Source organism: Sander vitreus, chromosome 18 (assembly GCF_031162955.1).
Source record: "Sander vitreus isolate 19-12246 chromosome 18, sanVit1, whole genome shotgun sequence".
Taxonomy (NCBI): Eukaryota; Metazoa; Chordata; class Actinopteri; order Perciformes; family Percidae; genus Sander; species Sander vitreus.
The window spans coordinates 26,577,684-26,599,748 of record NC_135872.1 but is presented as its reverse complement, the minus strand read 5'-3'; the positions used below and the strand labels follow the sequence as shown (position 1 = coordinate 26,599,748).

Genomic DNA, 22,065 nt, shown 5'->3' with positions numbered 1-22,065 from the left:
TTCTTTTGAAATACAAACGTTCCTCTTAAGTGATGTTTGCTCTCTCTCATTTGAAACAACCCTTGGATACTGTTCGATAGCTGTTGATTATTTACTTTGTACATAATTTGTGCAGTTTTAAAGTCAACAATATCTCAGAATTTTAGTGCTTTTAATTTGATAAAAAGTGGATTAGTTGATGCTCTATACGTGGTTTTATTTACAAGTCTTAAGGCTCTCTTTTGAAGAATAAAAATAGGTTCAATGTTCGTTTTGTAAGTGTTTCCCCACACTTCCAAACAGTAAGTAATGTATGGCAGTATGAAGGAACAATACAATGTATACAATGAGCGTTGATTTAATAGGTAATTGGTTTTATACAGTATAGCAATTGATTTGGATATTTTAGCCTTAATATAATGTATATGTGGCTTCCAACATAATTTTTGATCGATTATTACTCACAGAAATTTAAGTTCTTTTTCTATTTCAATGTCATTCATCATAAGTTTTTTGTGTAAAGTTATAAATAAATTATATTTATATTTATTTATAAATTACTTTTACTTAAGTTCAGTGTTAGTTTATTTGCATCAAACCAACTTTTCATCTTTTTTAATTCATTTTCCACTGTATCCAAGAGTTGTTTTTCCCCAGAACAGATTAAATTAGTGTCATCAGCAAATAAAATGGTTTTCAATTTATTTGACACCTCCCATACATTATTTATATACAAGTTAAACAGCAATGGTCCCAACACTGACCCCTGGGGGACCCCACAGGTGATTTTCTTTAACTTTGATTTATGGTTTTGCAGTTTTTGCAGCCATCATAACCAGTAGGTTATGATGGCTAATTTTTGCAAATGTGAATAGACATTGCTGTGTAGCTGTCTTTATGACTTTTCTCTACTACTGTTATACTACATTTGAGCATTAACCATGATCTCATAATTTCCACAAAATATTAAGTTGAATTCATTAGCAATAAAACACACTAGTGTCTAAAATTAACTAATAACAAGCCAACTTTAGATAAATATCACTGTGTAATGGTTCACTGACTTTATGACATTTCTTTACTTTTGCTACTGCTATGGTACATTTTAGCAATCAATATTACCTCATCATTGCCACAAAACAGTGCCGAATTCCTTAACAAAAACTACAGCACACTCAGAGGTTCTGGTCTGCTTTCAGTATGGTGGCTAATGTTAGCAAACATTAGACATGTATTGCTGTGAAAATGACATTACTGAGTCAGTGCTATGTCTTTATGCAGGTTTAATTTATATCCTGAGCTCTACCCAAACAGTTGTAACAAATCAAGGATTAAGGGAATCGAAGTTTCAGCATGAGACACGTAGAGGAGAAGATCGTCGGCATAAAGGGAAACTTTGTTTTCCATGTTCCCTTTATTTATGTATAAAGGTACACGGCTAAGCCAACATTGGCTGGCAGAGGAAAGGAACACAGCCACCAAAGGCCAACCTAGCTCGCAACATCAAACACACTGTCTCCTCTCCCTGCGTGTTTGTATTTAACATAAGAATGAGACCTGAGCTCGCTTGGATGAGTGTAGGCCTGGCAAACTTGATTTCTTTTAAGGCTTCGGGTTATTCTGAGTCACTCACTAAACTGATCGGGTTGTGCGAGTCACTTGAGTCACTTGAGTCAGTATTGCTAAATCACCAATGAAACTCAGTCCTAGCCCATTGTCTCTAACCACTAACGTAGTAGGAAGTTCTGAGGATTCACTCGGTGCAGACTCACTATTTCAGATCTGATATATAGGCTTTCAATGTAGACATAGAAACAGGAACGTAGAAATGCCCGAAGTGAATAAATTAATATATATATTTCTTTTTTTCTTTTTTTTAAATCGATCAACCTAATTTTGATATGCTACATCTATACACCAAACCTATAACCTATAAGCATGTTCTTTCAGAAGTGAAAGAATGGCTTTTGTTGTGGATTTGCTTTTCACCCTGACTCGAGGAGAGACTTCACTCGCTCATCTGCTACAGATCCACTCATGACAACATAGCCGGCTGATTCGCGCGACTGACTGAGTTATTATGACTCACTCGAGGACTCATGAGTCATAATAACTCATGAGTCCCATGGTCTGCGGGTCGAGGCGAGCTTGCAATGTTTCGGACTGTCTGCTCGACCTAATTGCCTTTTAATATACTACATTCATACACCAAACCTACAGTAGGCCTAGGCTACGTGCAGAACATTGTGTGTTATTTCAGAAGTGAAAGAATGGCTTTTGTTGTGGATTGGCTTTTCACCCTGACTAGAAGAGAGACTTAAATCGCTCTACAGATCCACTCATGACAACGTAGCCGGCTGATTCGCGAGGACTCATGAGTCATCATGGCTCATGGGTCCTCGAGTGAGTCCCATGGTCTGCGAGCTTGCAAAGTTTCCGGCTCTGAATCTGCAGGTCAGGGAGTTCATATCACCTGTCTCGGACTGTCTCTGCTCACTTAGTCACTTGAGTTGACTTGTGGAGTTGTGGTTGCCTACAAAATTGTAAGTTATAAAGCTTTTGGCAGCTAAGATGGCTAGGACTAGTAGTAGCTAATGTTGCAAGAGGTTTGTGTGTGGCGCTGTTATCGTTTTAGATTGAATTGTAGTAGGACTCATCTGATCCAAGGTTAATGATACTAGAAACTCGCGACTCATGAGTTAATTTAAAGTCACGGGTGAAAGATCTGAGTGAGTCACGACTCAAACAGGTTTAGATGAGTGTATACTTTACTTCTTAAGAGGGGTTGTGCTGTGTTAAACTGACTCACGCAGCTGCTGTTTCAATTTGTGATCCAAAACCTGCCAGCTTTGGTGTCCACGCTGTAGGGAGCAACCTATGCTCCGGGTATGCTTTCCAGCGTTGTTTCATCGGCTTCGGGACTCCGCAAGCCCGATTTATGTGTTGTAGTTCTGGTTTTAAAAGGTGTATTTACCAAAAGTCGTGTTGCCGGGAAAACAATCTTTCGAATAGTGCCTTTCTTTCAGCTCGTGGTTTCAGCTTTCGTTTGTGTTGTTGCTTGAAGCCTCCAGCTTCTCCTTTTTTTTTTCTTCCTGAATCAATCCTTCAATGAATCGCTCCCACCTGCCGCTTGGGCTGGGTTAAACCGGCTTCACACAAACACACACCACTCATCTGTCTCATGTGTCATATCAATTCTGACCCTTATCAAAATCATGGAAATAAAATTAGTTAGTTGGAGTGCTGTCTGAAGTACCTTTATGTATTATTATCCGCATTAAGGATCCAGAACCCAGTCTTCAAAGTCTTCTAAGTTTTAATGTGAGTTGAGCGCGGGAAGTCTTATTTTTTATACCCTCTATTTATGCCCAGAATGGAGTGATTACATCTCACAGCTAAAGCCAAGGGTTTGATGGCCAAGACAAAGTGGAGAGGTCTCAGAGGGCACCCCTGGCGAGTGCTATGACTTTATGACTCTTCTTTACTTGTGCTAGTGTTTTATAATATTTTAAATATGAACCAATGGGCTTGGAGCTGAGAGAAATGACAGAGTAGGAAAAATTAGAAGGTATTGAGAACCGGACTAACACATTGTTGGTTTGAGTCTTTCCATAAGATATGTTGACAAAATATACCATCTATATTCTTCTCTAAGTCTCATCTTTGCTTAGCCTGTTTACCTCTAAATGAATCAAAAGATTGCTCTGCTGTGAAACTGTTTAGCATCCTGCAGCTTTGTGATATGACATAATGTCATTAAGATCAGCCATAGTCTGGAATCATTAATTTCAGACCCCCCCCCCCGCCTTTTTTTTTCCTAAACAATTAAATACACAACACTGGGATCCAAATTAAATCTAATCCTTGGTTGTCCTTTCAAACAGGAGCTTACACAACATCAGGATGACAGTTTTGGATCCAAATGTATGGTTCCAGAACAGAAGGTTGATTTAATAATTAAAATTGAATTGAATTGAATAACATTACTTAACATGCATTCAGTCTGACTTTGAGCAAAATAAACAATTCTTACCATTGAGCTTTTGTAATTGATTGATTATGTAACTGAACAGCTAAATGACTATTACTAAAATGTTATATTCATCAGTTCAAAGCACAGAATCCCTCTAATGCCAGTGGCAAAACAAAGACATCTGATAAAGGACAAATCTGATCTGGTGAGTCCAATCAAAAAAGTTGGATTAAGAAGACAAGTGTGAACACAATCTTAGTCACTGTTGTACTCATGTGTCCATTCTCATGCTGTTAATGAAAAATGTTCCTGCCTCATTAACTGCTTTGTCTGAGGAGAGCTTCTTTCCCCATGTGTTGAAGCACTATGAGCTCATTTGTTAAAGTCAGCGACAGCTGCACAGTTGCAAACTGAATCTGTCACAGATTTACTGGAGACATTTGCCACCAGTACCATAATCCAGTGGAATAGTAGCATTAATGACATTACACTTTTACTTCTTCCATAATCTCATTACTTTTGAGTTTGTTTTGGTCTTTGCTATCAAACCTGGTTGAATATTAAACTAGAGAGACAGAATAATCTGAGTAATCCTCTATTTTTACGCCCAAACTGAATCTATTTTCACTAATTTTCAGTAGATTCTAGTTCTTTTTGAAGTCAGATTACAGCTGCTACATTATAAGTAATCAATTTGCCTGCAAAGTTACTGTGTACCGTATGGCATTTAACACATTCAAGCCACTTACCATGTCCACCTCTGATATGCTGTCCAAGCTCTCCACCTGCACATCCACTCCAACAGGGACAGCTGGACCTGCAGATAAATATCAAACAGATTAGAGTTTGCTGCACTGTACTGCACAATATGGCAGGCCCATTGACTATATTTGTTTTGTTACATCATAGTGCAGACTTGGATCAAGATTTGGAAGACGAAAATCAGTGACAGATGTATTTATACTTTAGACCAGCTATTCAATGAGAAAGGTATGTTGAGTTTTGAAGACCTGAGAGCTAGTTTTGAGGTCCCCAGGACATCCTTCTACTTGTATCTTTGTTTAAGATCAGCCCTAAAATGTTACAGAGTGCTATGGGGAAACAGTCTTGAGGCACACTCAATCATTAAATGTTTTTTTGATTTCCCTGTGAGAGGATTAGTGTCCAAGATTTATGCTAAACTGATGCAAGTATCCATAGGAGAACTCCCAATAGTAAAGAAATGGGAATGAGAGCTGAGCCCTGAGGGGAACGCAATTAATTGGGAGACAGTTTGGGACAACATTTTCCACTGTTCCAAGAACCCAAACCACCAGTATATCCACTTCAACATATGTCATAGGACATATTGGACTCCTCAAAAGAGATATGTCTTGAAAGCCATTTCCACTCCCTATTGTACATTCTGTCAACCTGAACAAACTGGAACTCTACTACATATGGTCTGTGAGTGTGAACAGGTGCATGATTTCTGGAATAAAACAACATCAATAATATCTGATGTGATAGGATATCTAATCCCTACTGACCCGATTGTTTTGTTGCTTAATGATGACTCTAAATTACACCTGCTTGGGAGACAGAGGACAATCTGGCTAGCCGGCTCAACTGCAACGAAGAAAATGATAGCTCAACGCTGTTTACTGTTTGTTTGTTTTTTTTGTTTTTTTGTTTGTTCTTTATTTTCCTCGAGACCGCAGATGGTGGGGGGTGGGAGAGGGTTTTTGTTCTTGTTCAATCTGTGTTTATCTGTTCTGTGCACCATCTGCTATTGTCTGTTACACGTTATGGAATTTGTTTTGTATGTCTGAAGGTGCCAAAAAAAAGAACTATCAACCAACAGGCGATGTTGGTTTCTTTTAATCATGATCCTTAACCTTAACCAAGGACTTTGAGTTTCCTAAACTCAAGCAAACATTAAGCATAGAGGTAGGAGATCAGAAAATGCTAATTTTTATAATGGTAATATGGTCTGTTTTGGAAGGTGCAGAACTACAACTTACACTATTTTGTCATTTACATACAAGGACTTCAAATCTTTAAAAGGATTAAAATCTAAGGGACGGACTGCCATGAAAGTTAATGAGCACATTCATGTTCCACAGAGGATGAATTCTTCTGACAATGTTTTTTTAAGAAGTGTAACATGAGTGAGTGGACATGAACAGCAGGAAATTGAGGTGAAGACATGCCTCCACGAGCTGAAAATGTTTCAACTTCAGCAAGAAATGTGAGCTTATCACTTCTCCTGAGGTTTTATGACTTCACTTCATTAATGTATGCAGTCAAGAGGAAAAGGAAAGAGAGTGGAGGAGAAATGGTGCATTCATTTCTAGAAAGATATAGAGTTGGTACATAGGCCTCTTTACACTGATTTGAAGATTTGACTGATCACTTTTAAGGCTTTTCATGGCCTAGCACCCAGCTATATCTCTAAACTCCTTGGACCGTATATGCCAGTAAGTATTTTGAGATGAGTATTTTGGGCAGAGGTCTTTTGTCTGTTCCAGATGCCCGGCTGAAACCTAAAGGGACAGAGCGTTTGCAGTCAGGGCCCTGAGGCTCTGGAACAATCTTCCACAAGGATATTAGGTCCGCTGAGTCAGTGATCTCCTTTAAGTGCGTTCTTAAAACTAATTTTATCGTAGAGCCATTCCTGAATTTATTCAAGCTTGGATCTACTTTGAACAGTCTTTTATTTCATTTAAAATGTTTTTACTATTCTAACCTACACTGTGCGGGATTGTATACACCTCTTTTTTTAGTTTTAGTTTATTTTATTAGTTATAAAAACCAGATTTTTTTATGACTGGTCTGTTTTGCTTTGCTGTTTTGTTAAGCACTTTGTAGATTTTGAAAAGTGCTCTATAAATAAAGATTATCATTATGGTTTGGCTGTTTGAGGGAAATGAACATGTACTGCAAAAACACTCCATCTGTGAAATTTGTGCAAATAAAGTGAGGTGAAATGTTGCCTTGTGTTCTACAGTGTTACATTTTTTTGCCCTCAGCATTAATAGCAAAATACATTCACACACCCTTCTGTCACTTGTGTATGAAAGGCACATTGACTGCTGTATTATTGTTAATCTGAGCAGCAGTGGATGCCAGCCTTACGTAACTGGTGGCACAGCAAAGCTGCTACCTGGAAGGGGGGATATCAACTCATGCCCAGTTCCAGCTGTCAGCAGAGTGTCCTCCCTACTCTTACTCACACCATATGCCACGTATCACGTGCCAGATTCAGCAAAGCTTGTGCTGACATGTTGCCTCAGTGGACATAACACTAGACACCTGCTGTGAAAAAAGCCTGGACCAGCGGTGCTGATGGAGCAGGATGGCTCTGTTATTTTGCTGCATTTCAGCCCCCTATGCAGCTGGGTCACAGGGGGCCACAGTCAGAACCCATTCTGAGCTGAACTGCACTGTGAGGACACAGGAGTGGTAAAAAAAAAGTCCTTCAGTTCAGAAGAGGGATGTAGCTGTGTATGTTCCCAAAATATCAGGATATGAGAGCCCATTTTCTGTGCTTCAATGTTCAAAATGTTGACCTCAAATCGAGGCTGATAAAGTGAAGTTTGTGTGTGTTCAAGCACGACAATTAGGCATACATGAAATGTCCTGTGTGTGGTTTTGCTAGAAGATTTCCGTTTTCTATTTTGAGCTGACAGCATCAGCAAATTATTCCACGTCACTGATTATCAGATGAGACCCATGAATGCGTCATAGCAATGCTCCACATCATAATTCCTGTTGGCCCTTGTAGCTCTCAGTAGCGCTTCCTTGTCTTTTCAAATGGGGCATGTAGCAAGATTGCGCCAGCCAGTGTTTTCCCCCTGACCTCATGGTCCCACAAACATGAACACCACACGACTGAGTATCAACATCACAGAGGAGCAAACACTATGAAACAGCCTGTTTATGGGCACACGTAGCACGCAGAACAAGCATTGATAGTTTCACGGTTCTGCTTTACTGAGAGCTCTACTAAACCCCAACGGCTTCATTCAATATCACGTCTTACTCTTTAAAATGGAATTGTCGTCAAAGCATAGAAGCAAAAACAAAAGCACATAATCCGTACGTATTCACAACGTGACATAAAAGCAAACATTTTATTAGCTACATTTGGGGATTTATCCAGCATATGAATTTTTTATCAGGCTAATTATTTGAGTCACTGTGTATATAGACTTTCATTTCTCTCTGTGGATAGAACTTCATAATGTCTCTAATTAAGAAAGTTACACTTGTACTGTAGGCTACAAAATTATCATTAAAGGTCCCATGACATGGTGCTCTTTGGTTGCTTTTATATAGACCTTAGTGGTCTGAAGTCTCTTTCCCGAAATTCAGCCTTGGTGCAGAATTACAGCCACTAGAGCCAGTCCCACAATGAGCTTTCCTTAGGATGTGCCATTTCTGTGTCTGTAGCTTTAAATGCTATTGAGGAGGAGAGGGGGGGCAAGGTGGAGGGTGGGGCCTTGACCAACTGCCACTTTGCTCGTTTGAAAGCCATGATGCCTCTCTCTCATGGGTGGGCCAAATTCTCTGGGCAGGCAAAGCAGAGAAAGAGTGGCCCATCTGAGCTTTCATTTTTCTCAAAGGCAGAGCAGGATAGCCAGGGTTCGGTTTACACCTATTGCCATTTCTAGCCACTGGGTATGGTGCTAAAACAGTCTCATAAGAATTTGTAACTTGTAAAACACAATTCACAAATGAACACAGAGTGATTTGTATTCGTAAATCTGTGTTGTATCTGTGTCTCTAATTTGTGACTTGTGAAACACAATTCACAAATTAATGCAGAGTGATTTGTATCTGCAAATGCGTATTTCATCATTTGTAAATTAACTTAGTTTTTTTCAATGTAAAAATATGTGTAAATCTCCTATGTGTGTGGGTACTTATGAGACTGTTTTTCCGTGCCGTTTGTGGTCAGAAGCAATTCGTAACTCAGGTGTCAATCCCAGCACTCTCCAGTAGATGGCGGTAATGCAACTCTTATGGATTCCAACCGCTGTTAAAATAAATGAAAGCTGTGAAGAAGCCTAGCTAAACCGTTCTCAAAATCTACTTGATGTTCCTCTAGGTAAGTTGATATTATTAGGACTTTGTCGTCAGATAAATTACATTCATGTTTTCAGCATCATTGTTGCAGTGCATTTACAATTCGCTTTGTGTTGTTATGGTGGCAGTGACAGCTCGCTACTTTTTAGAGTGTGCTAACATTCACGTTCTTGTACAGCTTGAACAGCGACGCTAACTTAGCTAGCTAGCTCGTTATGGCAGTCTGAAATATTATTAAGCGCAAAGTTATGTTAGTGTTGCTATTATTTAGTACAGTTGATCATATTGTGTTTTATGTTTCACGTTTACTCCCGTTTATTCATTGCTGGTAACAGGGTAGCCAAAGTGTGTGCTGGTTGGTATATTATAGCTGACGTGACAGCAGTATGATAGAGTTAGTCGGTCAGTTGGATTGTAGTTGTGAGCGGCACCTTTTCTTCAGAGTGTGCGTAAATGAGAATAGTAAGTATATCTGCTGCATTGTGATATTGTATTTCTTTGTTAAACCAGCTGTTATTTCTGCTGTTTGATGTGGATGAGAGTTAGGAGTTTAGGGGTTGCTACGCTACGCGACCATTGTGCTAATTATATACACGTTCGTACATGCTAGTTTATCGCCTTCGGCTCACCCGACTCGGTACGTCGAGTCTAAACATGTAACATCGTGTTTAAACATGTTTATACTTTTACTACTTGTTGTTAGGATTGTTCAGTACTTTTGTGGTTGGGTAAAATAAGTATAAAAAATAAATATTGTTTTCCGTATCGCTATCGAGGCTTTGCTAGCTCGAATAGTATCTGTTCCGGGGTTTTCAAAATAAAAGCATCCAGCCGTTTTGTGGTTGGAGGCTTTAAAGCGTATCATAGATAACAGGAAGTGTTGTCTGCGTTAGCGGTAACTTAACAGATGGGCGAAAATGTCTGAGAATCCCATATAATAAGCGTTTGAATCCTTTTTCTCTGCTGAAAAAAAACAGCTACTGTAAGGACTGTACCAGGGCCGGGTCTAGCCCTTTGGTTGCCCTAGGCGAGATTGAGTTTTTTTCATCTATTTATTCTCCTGTAGATCAACTTTTCTAATTATATCTGAGTCACCACACATGTAGCCTAGCATCATTTACTCCTCCCTCCTCTTTTGCGTCTTTTGTTGGGGAATTAACCTCCTTAAATGTGCATATGACAATTATTCACCTCAGTGATACATTAATTCATTTTAATGAATTAATAAACCCTTGGACTGTAATATTTCAGATGTGTTTGAGCAAGATTTCTGCTCATGTTCACAACTTTGTGCACATTCAAAATATATCTCATCTGTGCTCTCTGAGATTTGGAGGAGTCGTGATATTTTGAGAAAAATAAAGTGATAACAGGTTATTACAAGATAAAGTCACAATATTTCAGAAAATAATCTACCTGCACCACAGTCTGCTGTGCATTACGGGATTGCTCTGCTGATACGGTAGATCTCAGACCGTCTGACAGACTCAGAGCCTCGTTTGAGACTCTGGTCTCTGAATGAGACAAAGTTTAGGGAAGTGGCTGTACGTTACTCTACATCGGAACATCCGAACTACGGCAGAAATACACGGAGCACAAACGGGACACATCTGCTGCAGCATGCCCACAGCAGAGTGCGTCCATTATAAACCTGAAGCTGCACAGACCATGGAAGGCGCGCTGCAGCAGCTCCGTGGTCTGTGCCGCTGCTCGTCTCTATTGTTACAGAGAGAGTGGACACTAAGCGACGCACAGGTCTGCTTCAGAGCTCCGTGTGTTTGAGTCTGACCCATAGACTGCAAACTAAATCATTAGTTTGAAGTTTTCCCCTAATTAGGAAATGATCAACAATAATTATCAGTTCAATCTAATAATCAGGTTGACAAGTAAACGTGTGGCTGAGGGGGGGACCTAGGATGATCATGTTTAATAAACGTGTTTTATTTCGCTTGTCATTCTGATTCAATTATTAAAGAGAAGTAGACCGAAGGGCGACACGGCACCCCCAACATATTTGACGCCCTTGGCAATTGCCTAGTTCGCCTATAGCAATCGCCAGCCCTGGACTGTACTGTCCATAGACATTGATCAGGCTGTGTGAAAGGGACTCTTGTTTCACAAAGTAACTAATAGAATTTCACTTGAAGTTTTTATCCGTCCGTTATATTTATGCTGTGAAATGTTTTTCACACTGCAGATTAGATTTAATACACTTTCCAAAATACTTTCGTTTTATTAATATTGTCATCTGTCAAAACAATAAAGTTTATAACTGTTAAATGTTTTGTGTTGCTTACTGTCACTATAACCTGTCTTAAAGGATTACATTTTTATAGTCAGGATGTGAAATGGACTTAGTGTTTGACCCTTCTACATGCATTAAATCAGACATATCACCTGTTTAAACAAAACATGTTATATAACACTTACGAGCCTTACTACTTAACTTAAAAATGACCAAACCCTGTTTAGAAATAAAGTACTTTATTCATCGTCAATGAAATGGAAATATAAAGTGTGTATACATAATGCACAGAGTACTAGATAACTGTCCAGGTCATGTCCTCCACCAGTCTAAAGGGTTTATTTTCTACTGAGGATGTGTCAGCTGGTAATGTAGGCTCTCAGGTCACAGAAGTCATCCTGTGGATATTGAATCTTTCCTGATGCTGCTGTGTTGTCTTCAGACCATCACTTGGCAGAAGTATGGCACCTGTCCCACAATACATTCATACTGTGAGGAGAGTCTTGTGGGTCCAGGTAAACCTCGTCAAACAGGTGTTCAGGACAGCATCTGATCAGTCAGATCTGTAAAACATGGCAGATTCAGTGATTAAACTATCATTTTTTGTCAGAGTGTACAACTGCACATACATTTTGTCTTACAGGAGAAGCAATTACTGTACTAATAAACATGGTTACAATATGTCGAGCAAACGTTACATTTAAATTCTTCAAAGTTTTACTTACAACATCATCGATTGATTCCTTAGATCATCTAGTTTCACATGATAGGCCTACCAAATCTATTCACTAGCTTTACAACTGGGCCCACTAACAGTTTAAGCAGCGCTTAATATTTCAGACTGCAAATTCCTGACTTTAATGAGCTAAGTTAACATCGCTATTTGCCGTTAGCACGCTCTTAAAAAGTAGCAAACTGTCACTGCCACCATAACAACACAAAGAAAATTGTAAATGCGCAGCAACAATGATGCTGAAAACATAAATGCAATTTATCTGACGACAAAGTCCTAATAATATCAACTTACCTGGAGGAACATCAAGTAGATTCTATTATGTCTATGGTGCAAACCGTCTCTCTGAAACATTTGACAAGGCTTCTTCATGTGGTTTAACAGCAGTTGGCATCCATAAGTGTTGCATTACTGCCATCTATTGGAAAGGGCTGGGATCGTCACTTAACACCGCCATCTACTGGAGAGTGCTGGGATCGACACCTGAGTTACGAATTGCTTCTTACCACAAACGGCGCGGAAAAACAGTCTCAAAAGTACCCACACACATAGGAGATTTACACGTATATTTACATTGTTTACATACATACAAGTTAATTTACAAATGATGAAATACGAGTTACAAATTAGATGCACAGCCACAGATACACATTTGCGGATACAAATCACTCTGCATTCATTTGTGACTTGTGTTTCACAAGTTACATATTCTTATGAGACTGTTTCAGCACCATACACTGGGGGACCATAGGCAGGCTAGGGGAACGCATATTAATGTTAAAAAACCTCATAAAGTGACATTTTCATGCCATGGGACTTTTTGGGGTTTTTGATGTGTGCCAGCAGACGTTCAGGGATTTTAAAATATTTAGGCAACAGGGGAATGATTCACTTGTGAAGGCAATTTCCTAAGTTTTTTCATCCTGTTTTTACTGGTATATGCTAATCTAATGAAACGTTGTATTTCTGAGCAGGCAAGTAGAAATAAAGAAATAAAAGGCCAGTTCCCACAGGTAGGGCTGAATTCATCCATTGAAGGAGGAAAAAATTAGCTGTTGCCCCTTTTTCCCCAGCTCGCTATGCATGTGCAGTCTCCTTCAAATGCCCATATACCCTAGCAGACTACACTTGGCAACTTCGTCAAAATTTGCCCGTAATAGTAAATTCCTCCAGACAGTTCTCCTACGGATGTTTGCAAGTGTGTGAAATTAATTTTTAACAGTGTGTGAAATTAATTTGTGGTAATTTGATCAACGTATATTTCACGTAGGGCCCATCTAATAAGACAGGTTTACAGGATTAGGTAATAATCATCACCTTAAACACAATGGAGGGAACAAGTTTTGGAGGTTTACCACATGGAAAGTATAACCACAACTAAAAACAGAAATATTTCTGACTAAATGGTCTCCGATTATAACATACTTTTTCAAATGATATAACCTAAGTGTAAGTGAAACAATTCATGTGAATGCTTACTTAAACACTACTATTTAATTATTATTTTTATTTATTTATTTATTTATTTATTTATTTATTATTATTATTATTATTATTATTATTATTATTATTATTATTATTATTTTCTCTGTGCTCATTTAGTTTTTTGTTTCAAATTGTTTGCATTTGTATCTTCCTTGTGTTGCTGGAGGAATGTCGCTCATCCCTGCGAACTATGAGTGGATGTTAAGGTGATGCTGAAATCCATGGACTGACCCCTAAGACATGTATGCCTGTATTGTGTCTCTGAACAGTTGAGTATACTGTTTGATTTGCAAAGGAAATAAAAAGAAGTTCAAAAAGAATCACCTTCATCACCTTAATGCCCTTTTCATTTCTGTCGATACTGAGATTTAGTGGCACATAATTCTCTTAACACTTGTGCTTAGTCAAATCGCAACCAACAAAACTAAAACTACTTCTACTAACTGCCCTTAACTGAGCAAGTTGATGTGTCCAGGTTTAAAGATATATCTATCTTTAAAATGTCTGCTTCCACCCCATACAATAGGGGGGAATGGATTTTTGTATGTGTGCTGCTCACAAATCACGTTCACACTAAAACCATAACTAGACAATGCTTAATTTTAAGGGGTCACAAGCCATAAATGCTGGGAACCACTGATATAAGGAACAGTGAATGACTTAACAAGTGAGTGATGTTGGGCACTGCCAGTCTGTTTTATGTAATCTGTGTGAACTGATCCTTTTTGTTTCTGTGTTTTGCATTAAAGTAATTCTTCATACCTTTTGCTTGACACAGATATTCTTTTGCGTCAGTTTCTTTAAGAATCCTCTTTTGGGCCAAAAAAAAAAAAAAAAAAGAATATCAAAAGCTTTTACAGAAAGTCAGATATCTCCGATTACAGCTGCAATTTGCAGCTGTAATCGGAGATATTGTAATTTCTACAAATGTGTCTAGAATAGAGGGAGAAAAACACCCTATCCATTCCACCTAATGATGCTGGACTGCTCCTCTTTTCATGGATTAGCAACTATATATCCACTGTTGGTTTACCCTGGCTAGATTAGACAGCATTAGACACTATACTGCTGAGGCTATAAAGAAATCCAAGTGAAAGGATGCATTTGGTGGAGGGTTCTTCGGAATCCTGTGGGTGGAATGAGGGTAAAAAAAACCAGTCTCTTTAATGCAAATGTGACTAATGCATGGCAGGTCTATCCACCCCATTAGATGTTTTTTTTTTTTTTTAAACCCGAGGCAGACAGGAAGGAGAAGCTCCATAAATAGATGTACCCAGGAAATCACAACTTGATGTGATGACAAATATTCCATCCAAACAAATGTCTTCTTCCCTTCAGCTTCCTGTGTTTGATTTGTCAGACCACAGTAGGGGACTGCCCAAAGGGAGCAGTGCAGGTGCTCTAATTATGATAACAGAAATTTTCTCAAACTGTACAGCTCCGCCTGCACACTTTTGATTATACAAACCTAATCCACTGTTGCTCTTTTAGGCATACTGTAGAAGCAGAAGAATCTAAACCAAACAATGAACATTTTTCTATTCAATATCTTTGTTCTTTGGGTATGGGATCACAACATAGCAGTTTATTGTGTACATTTGGACAATACAATACTCCACAGTCAGGATTTGTCTGATTGTAACTTGGGAATTTTCTCCCTACACGAACATCCCCATTGGCACGTAACAGCGTCGTTCTCGATAATTTTCCAGAAGAGGCCGTGTAAGAGGCTTTCATTAGTAACACTGCAGTTGCTCCTTTTGAAGCCAGGAGGAACCACAGCAGCTGCTACACACACACTTTTTCCTCAGCCAAATCAACGCATGGCAGTCTCACAGGCCGCAGCACGGCACTTACACAAGTCAGCTTCTGATGATGTTTGAATAAGACGATCACGTTCTTCTTCTTCTGCTGCCACAGAAGCTGCCTGCGCCGGCAAACAAAAGCTGACAGACGCAATATATCAGTGGGATCCACGCTCCCATCTGTGGCTGCAACTGTAGTCCCAGAGGAGCATGAAATTCACTGTGGGGCGTTTCATTTATCTCGCCACCTCCTCCTGTGCTTCAACAGGACCCGTTAATGCTAAATACCAGAGAATGGGACTGAATGGTTCAACAAATAAGCTTCTTATTTTTAATTGCATCCCCAAACCCCAGCAGCAGTGCCATTGTCCTGACATTCAAAATTGTAAAGCATGGACACACACAACGCCCAGTGACTTTTGCTTGGGCCCAACACATGACTGATTAGTGTCAGTGCTGAAAAATGCAAAAAATCTGAGGTGACAAATAATGGCCTCAGGTGTTTCTACAGGATGACCTCTGCTCAGCTCTGCGTCAGGATGTGTTTACAGTGTAAAGGCCCTGACACACCAAGCCAATGGTCAAGGACTAGTGGCGTCGCCCCACGTCGCCTTTGTCTTGGCTAAAAATTAGCACTGAGATTACAGCCGACAGCTAAGTACCACATACGTACTGCACATGCATGCAAGGAAATAACTCTACATACCAGCAGGCGGCTTCCACCCACCTAACATAACTTCATGCTACACAGAAAATAAGCCAAACAAGGTTGTCACTCTGGTGCTTTCCTACGATTTGACAAGATCTTGTGAATGAAACATTACATTGTTGCATTTTAATAATTTAGTGGCCGGCCCGGTAGAACATTAGTTTATTAATGTTATGTATCTCGTTGTACATATGTTTGCCATTATATGGACATAATGTGCAAAAATAGATATTCCAATCGTTCAAACCTATGTGTTTTTTTAGAAGGAACATTCGAACGTCATTGCATTGGGCCAACGGTCGCCTTGGTGTGTCAGGGCCTTAACCTGCTGAGGCTTTAGCCCGGGGCTGTGAGCTCCACATCTCGCCTACTTGTGTGCTCTTTAGGTTTGGCAGTCGAATGGAAGAGAAGTGGGGGAAATAAACCTTCTGCTTCTGCTTTCACAGTCAGCGTGGCATTAGTCTCGCTTTGCCAGACCCTCCTCCAAAACGAGCTGAAGGAGGGTCAGGCTAACCTGACTCCGCCAGATGGATTGCTTCGCATTTGCTCGGCATATCCGTCTGGGAACTTTCCGAAAATACTGGTTAGCTGATTGGATAAACCATCTGTCTATCACCACCTATGTTGGTGATAGACGGGCCAAATCAACCAATCAGATCAACTCAACTCAATCAAACTCTTGCCGAAACCAGTGGGGAGAAGAGCAATAGCTACGCTCATCTCATCCGTGGAAGCCGCCATGTTGTTCTCGTTGCGTGACACCTAAACCCGCCTCAAAACTAACGCTGATTGGTCGGTCGTTTGGCAAACACCTCAAAATTTTCTCTGTCTCAAGATGCCAGACTGATCTGCGAGTGGAAAACTGGAGCTCGCGAGATCAGGACGGTCTCACGAGGCTAGGGTCAGGCTACTCACAGCCTTTGGGGATGGGAGGAAAACGTGCTCTGGTTTAATGGCATTTCTTTAAATCAATCAGGATCATCATGGGCGGTGCTAAACTCTGCACAGAGATTTAAAATTCCAACACAAAGAAAGCGGAAGGAAACGGAAAATACATGCATCTGGCGTAATTTCCTGCAGCACCGGAGCAATCCCAGAAGTGGAACGCGAAGGATATAGACCAGCGTGGCATCAACATTCACTTCACATTCATGTTCAAAGGGTGAACCTAATCTAATCCTGTTGGTGTGTGTGACATCACTCACAAAACACACTTCTTCAAAGACACAAGAACAAATAATAATAAAAAAAAAATGTAAAGTTCGTTCTCATTCTCGTCGCCGACATGATCACTGACTACAAGCAGCGGCATGTCTCCTAAAGCTAACAGAGCTTACCTGCAAAGGCGGGCCTCATGGTAAAGTCATGCTCGTCTATGCGCAGAAGGTGGCTGGTCTTCATCTTTCGGGCTTTGGTTCCATCTGCAACCTTCTTTGACAGAGGACTGGCAACAGGCAAGCAGACAGAGAGGTGCCGTTAGAGTTTGGTCACTGTATTTTTTATTGATTGTTACTCACACAGAAGGCATTTTTTGGGGACTATTTTCAGGAACACTTAGAATATCAGCAGACTTATACTTTATAAATACATGAGTGGAGGTAGGGGAAGGCAAGAGCAAGTTTGTCTAACTTCACATTTCTCTCTCTCCCATCCTTATCATCCGCATTGTCCTCAGCTGAATGTGGACTCTTTCAGTTAAACCAACCAGATTTGCCACAATCTCCATGAGCTATCGTGTTGTTGCATTGAAACTTTAAATCTGTTCTACTCTCCGCTGCTGCCAGTTATCATTTCAGGCTAAATTGATGCAACCCTCCTCTACCCCATTCACCTCCAGTTCTCATCATTCCCAGCACCAAGGGTTCCTCCATCAGAATCCCCGCTTCACATCACATCCATCAAGACTTCCTTTATCTCTTCATCACCTCCACCAGTGTCTAGACCTCATCGGGGGGATATTCCTATATATCCACGGCCTCTATACCCCTTATAAATTAACATTGCGATGGAGTCTAATCGCCAAAGACTCTAATCATGTCAACCCATTATGCACCATGTTCATTAAACTATTTCACTCTTAAATGAAGTCTTTCCTGATTGCTTTAGAAATAAGAAAACGATTTGGCTTAGATAAGGGCCCTTAAAAGTTCAAAACTTGTGTCGAAATGTCTCTAAAGTAGTGCTGAAAAAAATAGTAGATTCATCAATTAACAGAAATATACTGTAATCAGCAACAACTGTGACTTGTTAATCATTTTCTAAGCAAAAAGGCAAAAGGAAAGCTATGGTTCTAGCTTCCCAAAAATGAACATTTGCTGGTTTTCTGAGTCTATCATAGTAAATTATATATCATCAGTATTGGACTGCTCGACATGGGCTCTGGTAAAGTGAAAGACCAAAGATCAAATTTAAGACAACAATAAAAGGAGAAAATAATAGGAAGCTTTATCAATAATGGAAATTTGCAGTCCTACAATGCAGTGCAGTTTTTTTTTAAACTAGTGCAGTGCCTGCCCGTTCAAAACGTGCCTGTGTGGGACGGGCCGATTGCTTGGCCTCCTGTATTGCTGCTTGTAGCTTTCTTAACTACATTTTAGTGTTGTCTTTTTCGTCAACGATATTGCATGTTTATATTGCCACAGTCAGTGCTTAATGACGGCGGTGTTGTCATAGTCTCTTCATTATTATCTTTCAACACATTCTCACTCCCATCTTGTAAAATACGGACGCTTGGTCAGGTGCCTTTGTCGTTGTTATTGAAGCTAAAAGTCTGCTTTACGGTAAAGATCCATTTGTCCGACACGACTGAAGCGTGGTGTCGCGACGTCATACATCCATGGTTGATGCTCCATGCCCCTGACCGGCAGCTGATTGGACGAACGCGTGTCGTGGGTTTGGCTTCTCGAGAATTTCAACAGAGTGTCATGGCGGCTCGTTGAGAATACGATCTCGTAGTTCACTGAAACGTGTTTCTGAAAACATTTTAAGCGAGAAATAGGCCATGCAGTTGCTGAATCTGTCTTTATTTCAGATCGACAAAGGTCAGTTTGAAAGATTTTCGTCGACTGGATTCCACCACTGGATCAGACGAACGGTTCTCGAGATATTTGAAAGACAACGGACACGCTTTACAGTTAGAAGATGGAATAAAGCATTGCCTGGTACTATGGATATGCCATTTAAGTCAACATTAAATAACCAAATAAATACATACATAAATACATAAATAAATATGCCTCTGAAATAAATCCCAAACAAATAAATGAGGCAATAAATATATAAATGCATGTACATATAAATATATAAATAAATCAACATAGTTTCATAAATGATTATTTCATAATTCCGTATTTATTTATAACAGGGGATTTTTATTTCCTAATGACACATTTATTTCCAAGCATTCTTCATTTCCAGCTGATATATTCAAATGAATAGGGCATGGTTTCTCACAGATTTAAACCAACGCAACAGCACAAGAATTAGCTAGCTAGCGTACACTGTGGTCCCGCTGCCTTAATCCAGGCAGAGCGATACCCGGGCCCCGGCGCTGGGGTCTGCGCTGGCTGAATTTGAGTAGTCCCCTGGCTGCTCGGAATGAGTCGAAGGGGCCGCGGGGTGCGACTTATATATTAGCTAATTCTTGTCTCATGTAAGGTCTGGTTCATCAAATTGAGTGTTCCAAGCTTTTTTCCAAGCTAGTGTAGCGTCATAATTCGCAGAGACAGACCTTCAGCGGCTGTAGCAACTCAAATTCAGCAAGAGCAAGACCCAGGGCCCAGGGCTGATCCAGGAGTGGCCCAACGTAAAAAATAAGATAAAATAATGAAATGTGGAATTATGAAATAACATCCCCTAAGAGATAAATAAAAGTAGTCCTGTTTTAAATAAATAACTATGTATTTATTTATTGAACTATATTGACTCATTTATACATTTATATTTATTTATTTATTGAACTGTAGTGACTCATTTATACATTTATAGTTATTTATTTATATATGTATTGCATAACTTAAATCCTTTTTATTATAGGACTTATTTCATGTGACTATTTATTTATTTTATAGGCATTCTTATGTATGTATTTATTATTATTTATTTTTTTTTAAAGATTATTTTTGGGGCATTTTAGTCCTCCATTTATACAGGACAGCCGAAGACCCTTAAGGGGAGAGAGAGGGGGGAATGACATGCAGCAAAGGGCCGCAGGTCAGAGCCGAACCCACGGCCACTGCATCGAGGAGCAAACCTCCGCATATGGGCGCGCGCTCCACCAGGTGAGCTACCCAGGCGCCCGTATTTATTAGTTTAATATTGACTTAAATTGCGTTCCATATTGTACTGCTACAGCTAGGCAAACACATACAATCCATGTTTTACTAGTACTATAAATTCATAGACGAGAAAAAAAAACTGCAGATGCTGCTGAGGGACATTTGTCGGAAGTGTGACAGTCAGGGGAAAAGTACCAGCCAACAGGGGCGATTCTAGGATCAGACCTTTAGGGGGGGCTCAGCCCCTAATGAGAATGTGACACTGATACAGTGCCTTGCAAAAGCGTTAACCCTCCCTGCTAAATCAGTAATTGCACTGGATAACAATGAATATATGTATTTATTATTACAACAGTAGAAGATAAATGCAAAATATTGAACATGTGAAAAAACTACGAAAGTCCCTTTATGGACTACCAGAATCAAATGAAATGACAATGAGGTGTAAACAATAAATACATAGAAAATCAAACTTTCCTTGACGGGGTTACAGGTGCATTGACGATAGCGACACAGGATATTAAACCTGTTTCTTTGAACCTGTAATTGTTTGGCCTCAGTTACTAACAGACAAGTTCGCGAACTCTAAGCACTAAAATTGATTAAATAATAATTTTTATTATTATAATTTTTAGGGGGGGCTGAGATGAAATTTAGTGGGGCTTGAGACCCCCTAAAAAAGGTCTAAAATCGCCACTGCCAGCCGAACAACAGGCTTAAAGAGAATACCCCTCCTAAAATCTCTCCACTTTCCAGTCGCTCTGTTTGGAGACCCTCATGTTCCCGTCAAGGCAATCCTAGTAAAGAGCCTACATTCAGCTGAAAAAAACGTTCAAAATACTGTAACTGGATGGAAGGGTTTTCTTTGCTCTTGTGAATGTGGACACATGCAGAAGTTTTACACGCAGTGAAGGACAACGGGTCGCTGCGCTCTGTAGCTGCTCTGTTCCCACCGTTTGGTTCCGACCAATAAACCCCCCAAATAGCGGCGTGACGGCGGGTAGTATCAGTTACCACAGCCGATCACCTCACAGAATGATCTAGGCTGGAAAATGGTTGGAATGGGTTTTAAACAGATTGCATGTAAATGTTGACATTCTGGATGTTCTTGGAAATTAAGTGAAGGGAAAATCCGCAAAGCTGCTGCTCTCCCTAAACTTTATTGTCTCTCAATCTCTAACAACCCAGTAGCACGCTTGCTGGCAAACTGATACTGTGTTAACAAGTGTTAATTGGTCCATTGCACAGAGTTGTGCGTAAATGTGAGTTCTTAGAGGTAGCCTATGATGTGATTTTTTTCCCTGCTCTCCTGCTGGATATTTATCTTAGGATGATCTATGGAAGTCAGAGTTCACATCTCACTTTAATCGAAGTAAAAATAAAGAAAGTTTGTCAGTACTTACGTGCCTGGCTTGTGATTCTCCGCCGGCGCGGACCACCGCTTTTTCCTACTTTTGGGTTTCCTGCACTCCCCGAGCAGGATCAAACACAGAAGTAAAAACAGAAACCTGGCGTAACACGGCATGATTGAGTTTAAAAGTCCCGCAGCGAGTCGGTGATCGACGCCTTCAGTTCGCGTGCAGGACACTCTGTGCGCGGTACCATCTTCCTGTCAGAGGCAGGAGGAAGAGCGTGAGAGTCGAGGGACTGTGGCGGACAAGTGCGCCCGGCTGCTCTGCAGAGAGAGACGGGATGGTGAAATCTGGTGAGCGCTCTGATTGGTCTTCACCCTCCAGAGGAGCTTTTTTTTCTGGCTCAGGAGGGCGCAGCATCAGCACCACATGCAGCG

The 22,065-nt window shown here is 40.1% G+C and overlaps 1 protein-coding gene across 1 annotated transcript in view; it reads right to left on the bottom strand.

Annotated features, from left to right (window-relative positions):
* Positions 1–21,801, bottom strand: part of LOC144533317 (gamma-aminobutyric acid receptor subunit rho-2-like) — a 39,164-nt gene extending 17,363 nt beyond the window's left edge. The window contains exons 1-3 of the mRNA XM_078274596.1: positions 21,680–21,801; positions 17,337–17,443; positions 4,702–4,769 (exon numbers count right to left, since the gene is read on the bottom strand). Of these exons, the coding sequence (XP_078130722.1) occupies positions 4,702–4,769; positions 17,337–17,443; positions 21,680–21,801 (297 nt within the window). The remainder of the gene's footprint in view (positions 1–4,701; positions 4,770–17,336; positions 17,444–21,679) is intronic.
* Between the last annotated feature and the right edge of the window lie 264 nt (positions 21,802–22,065).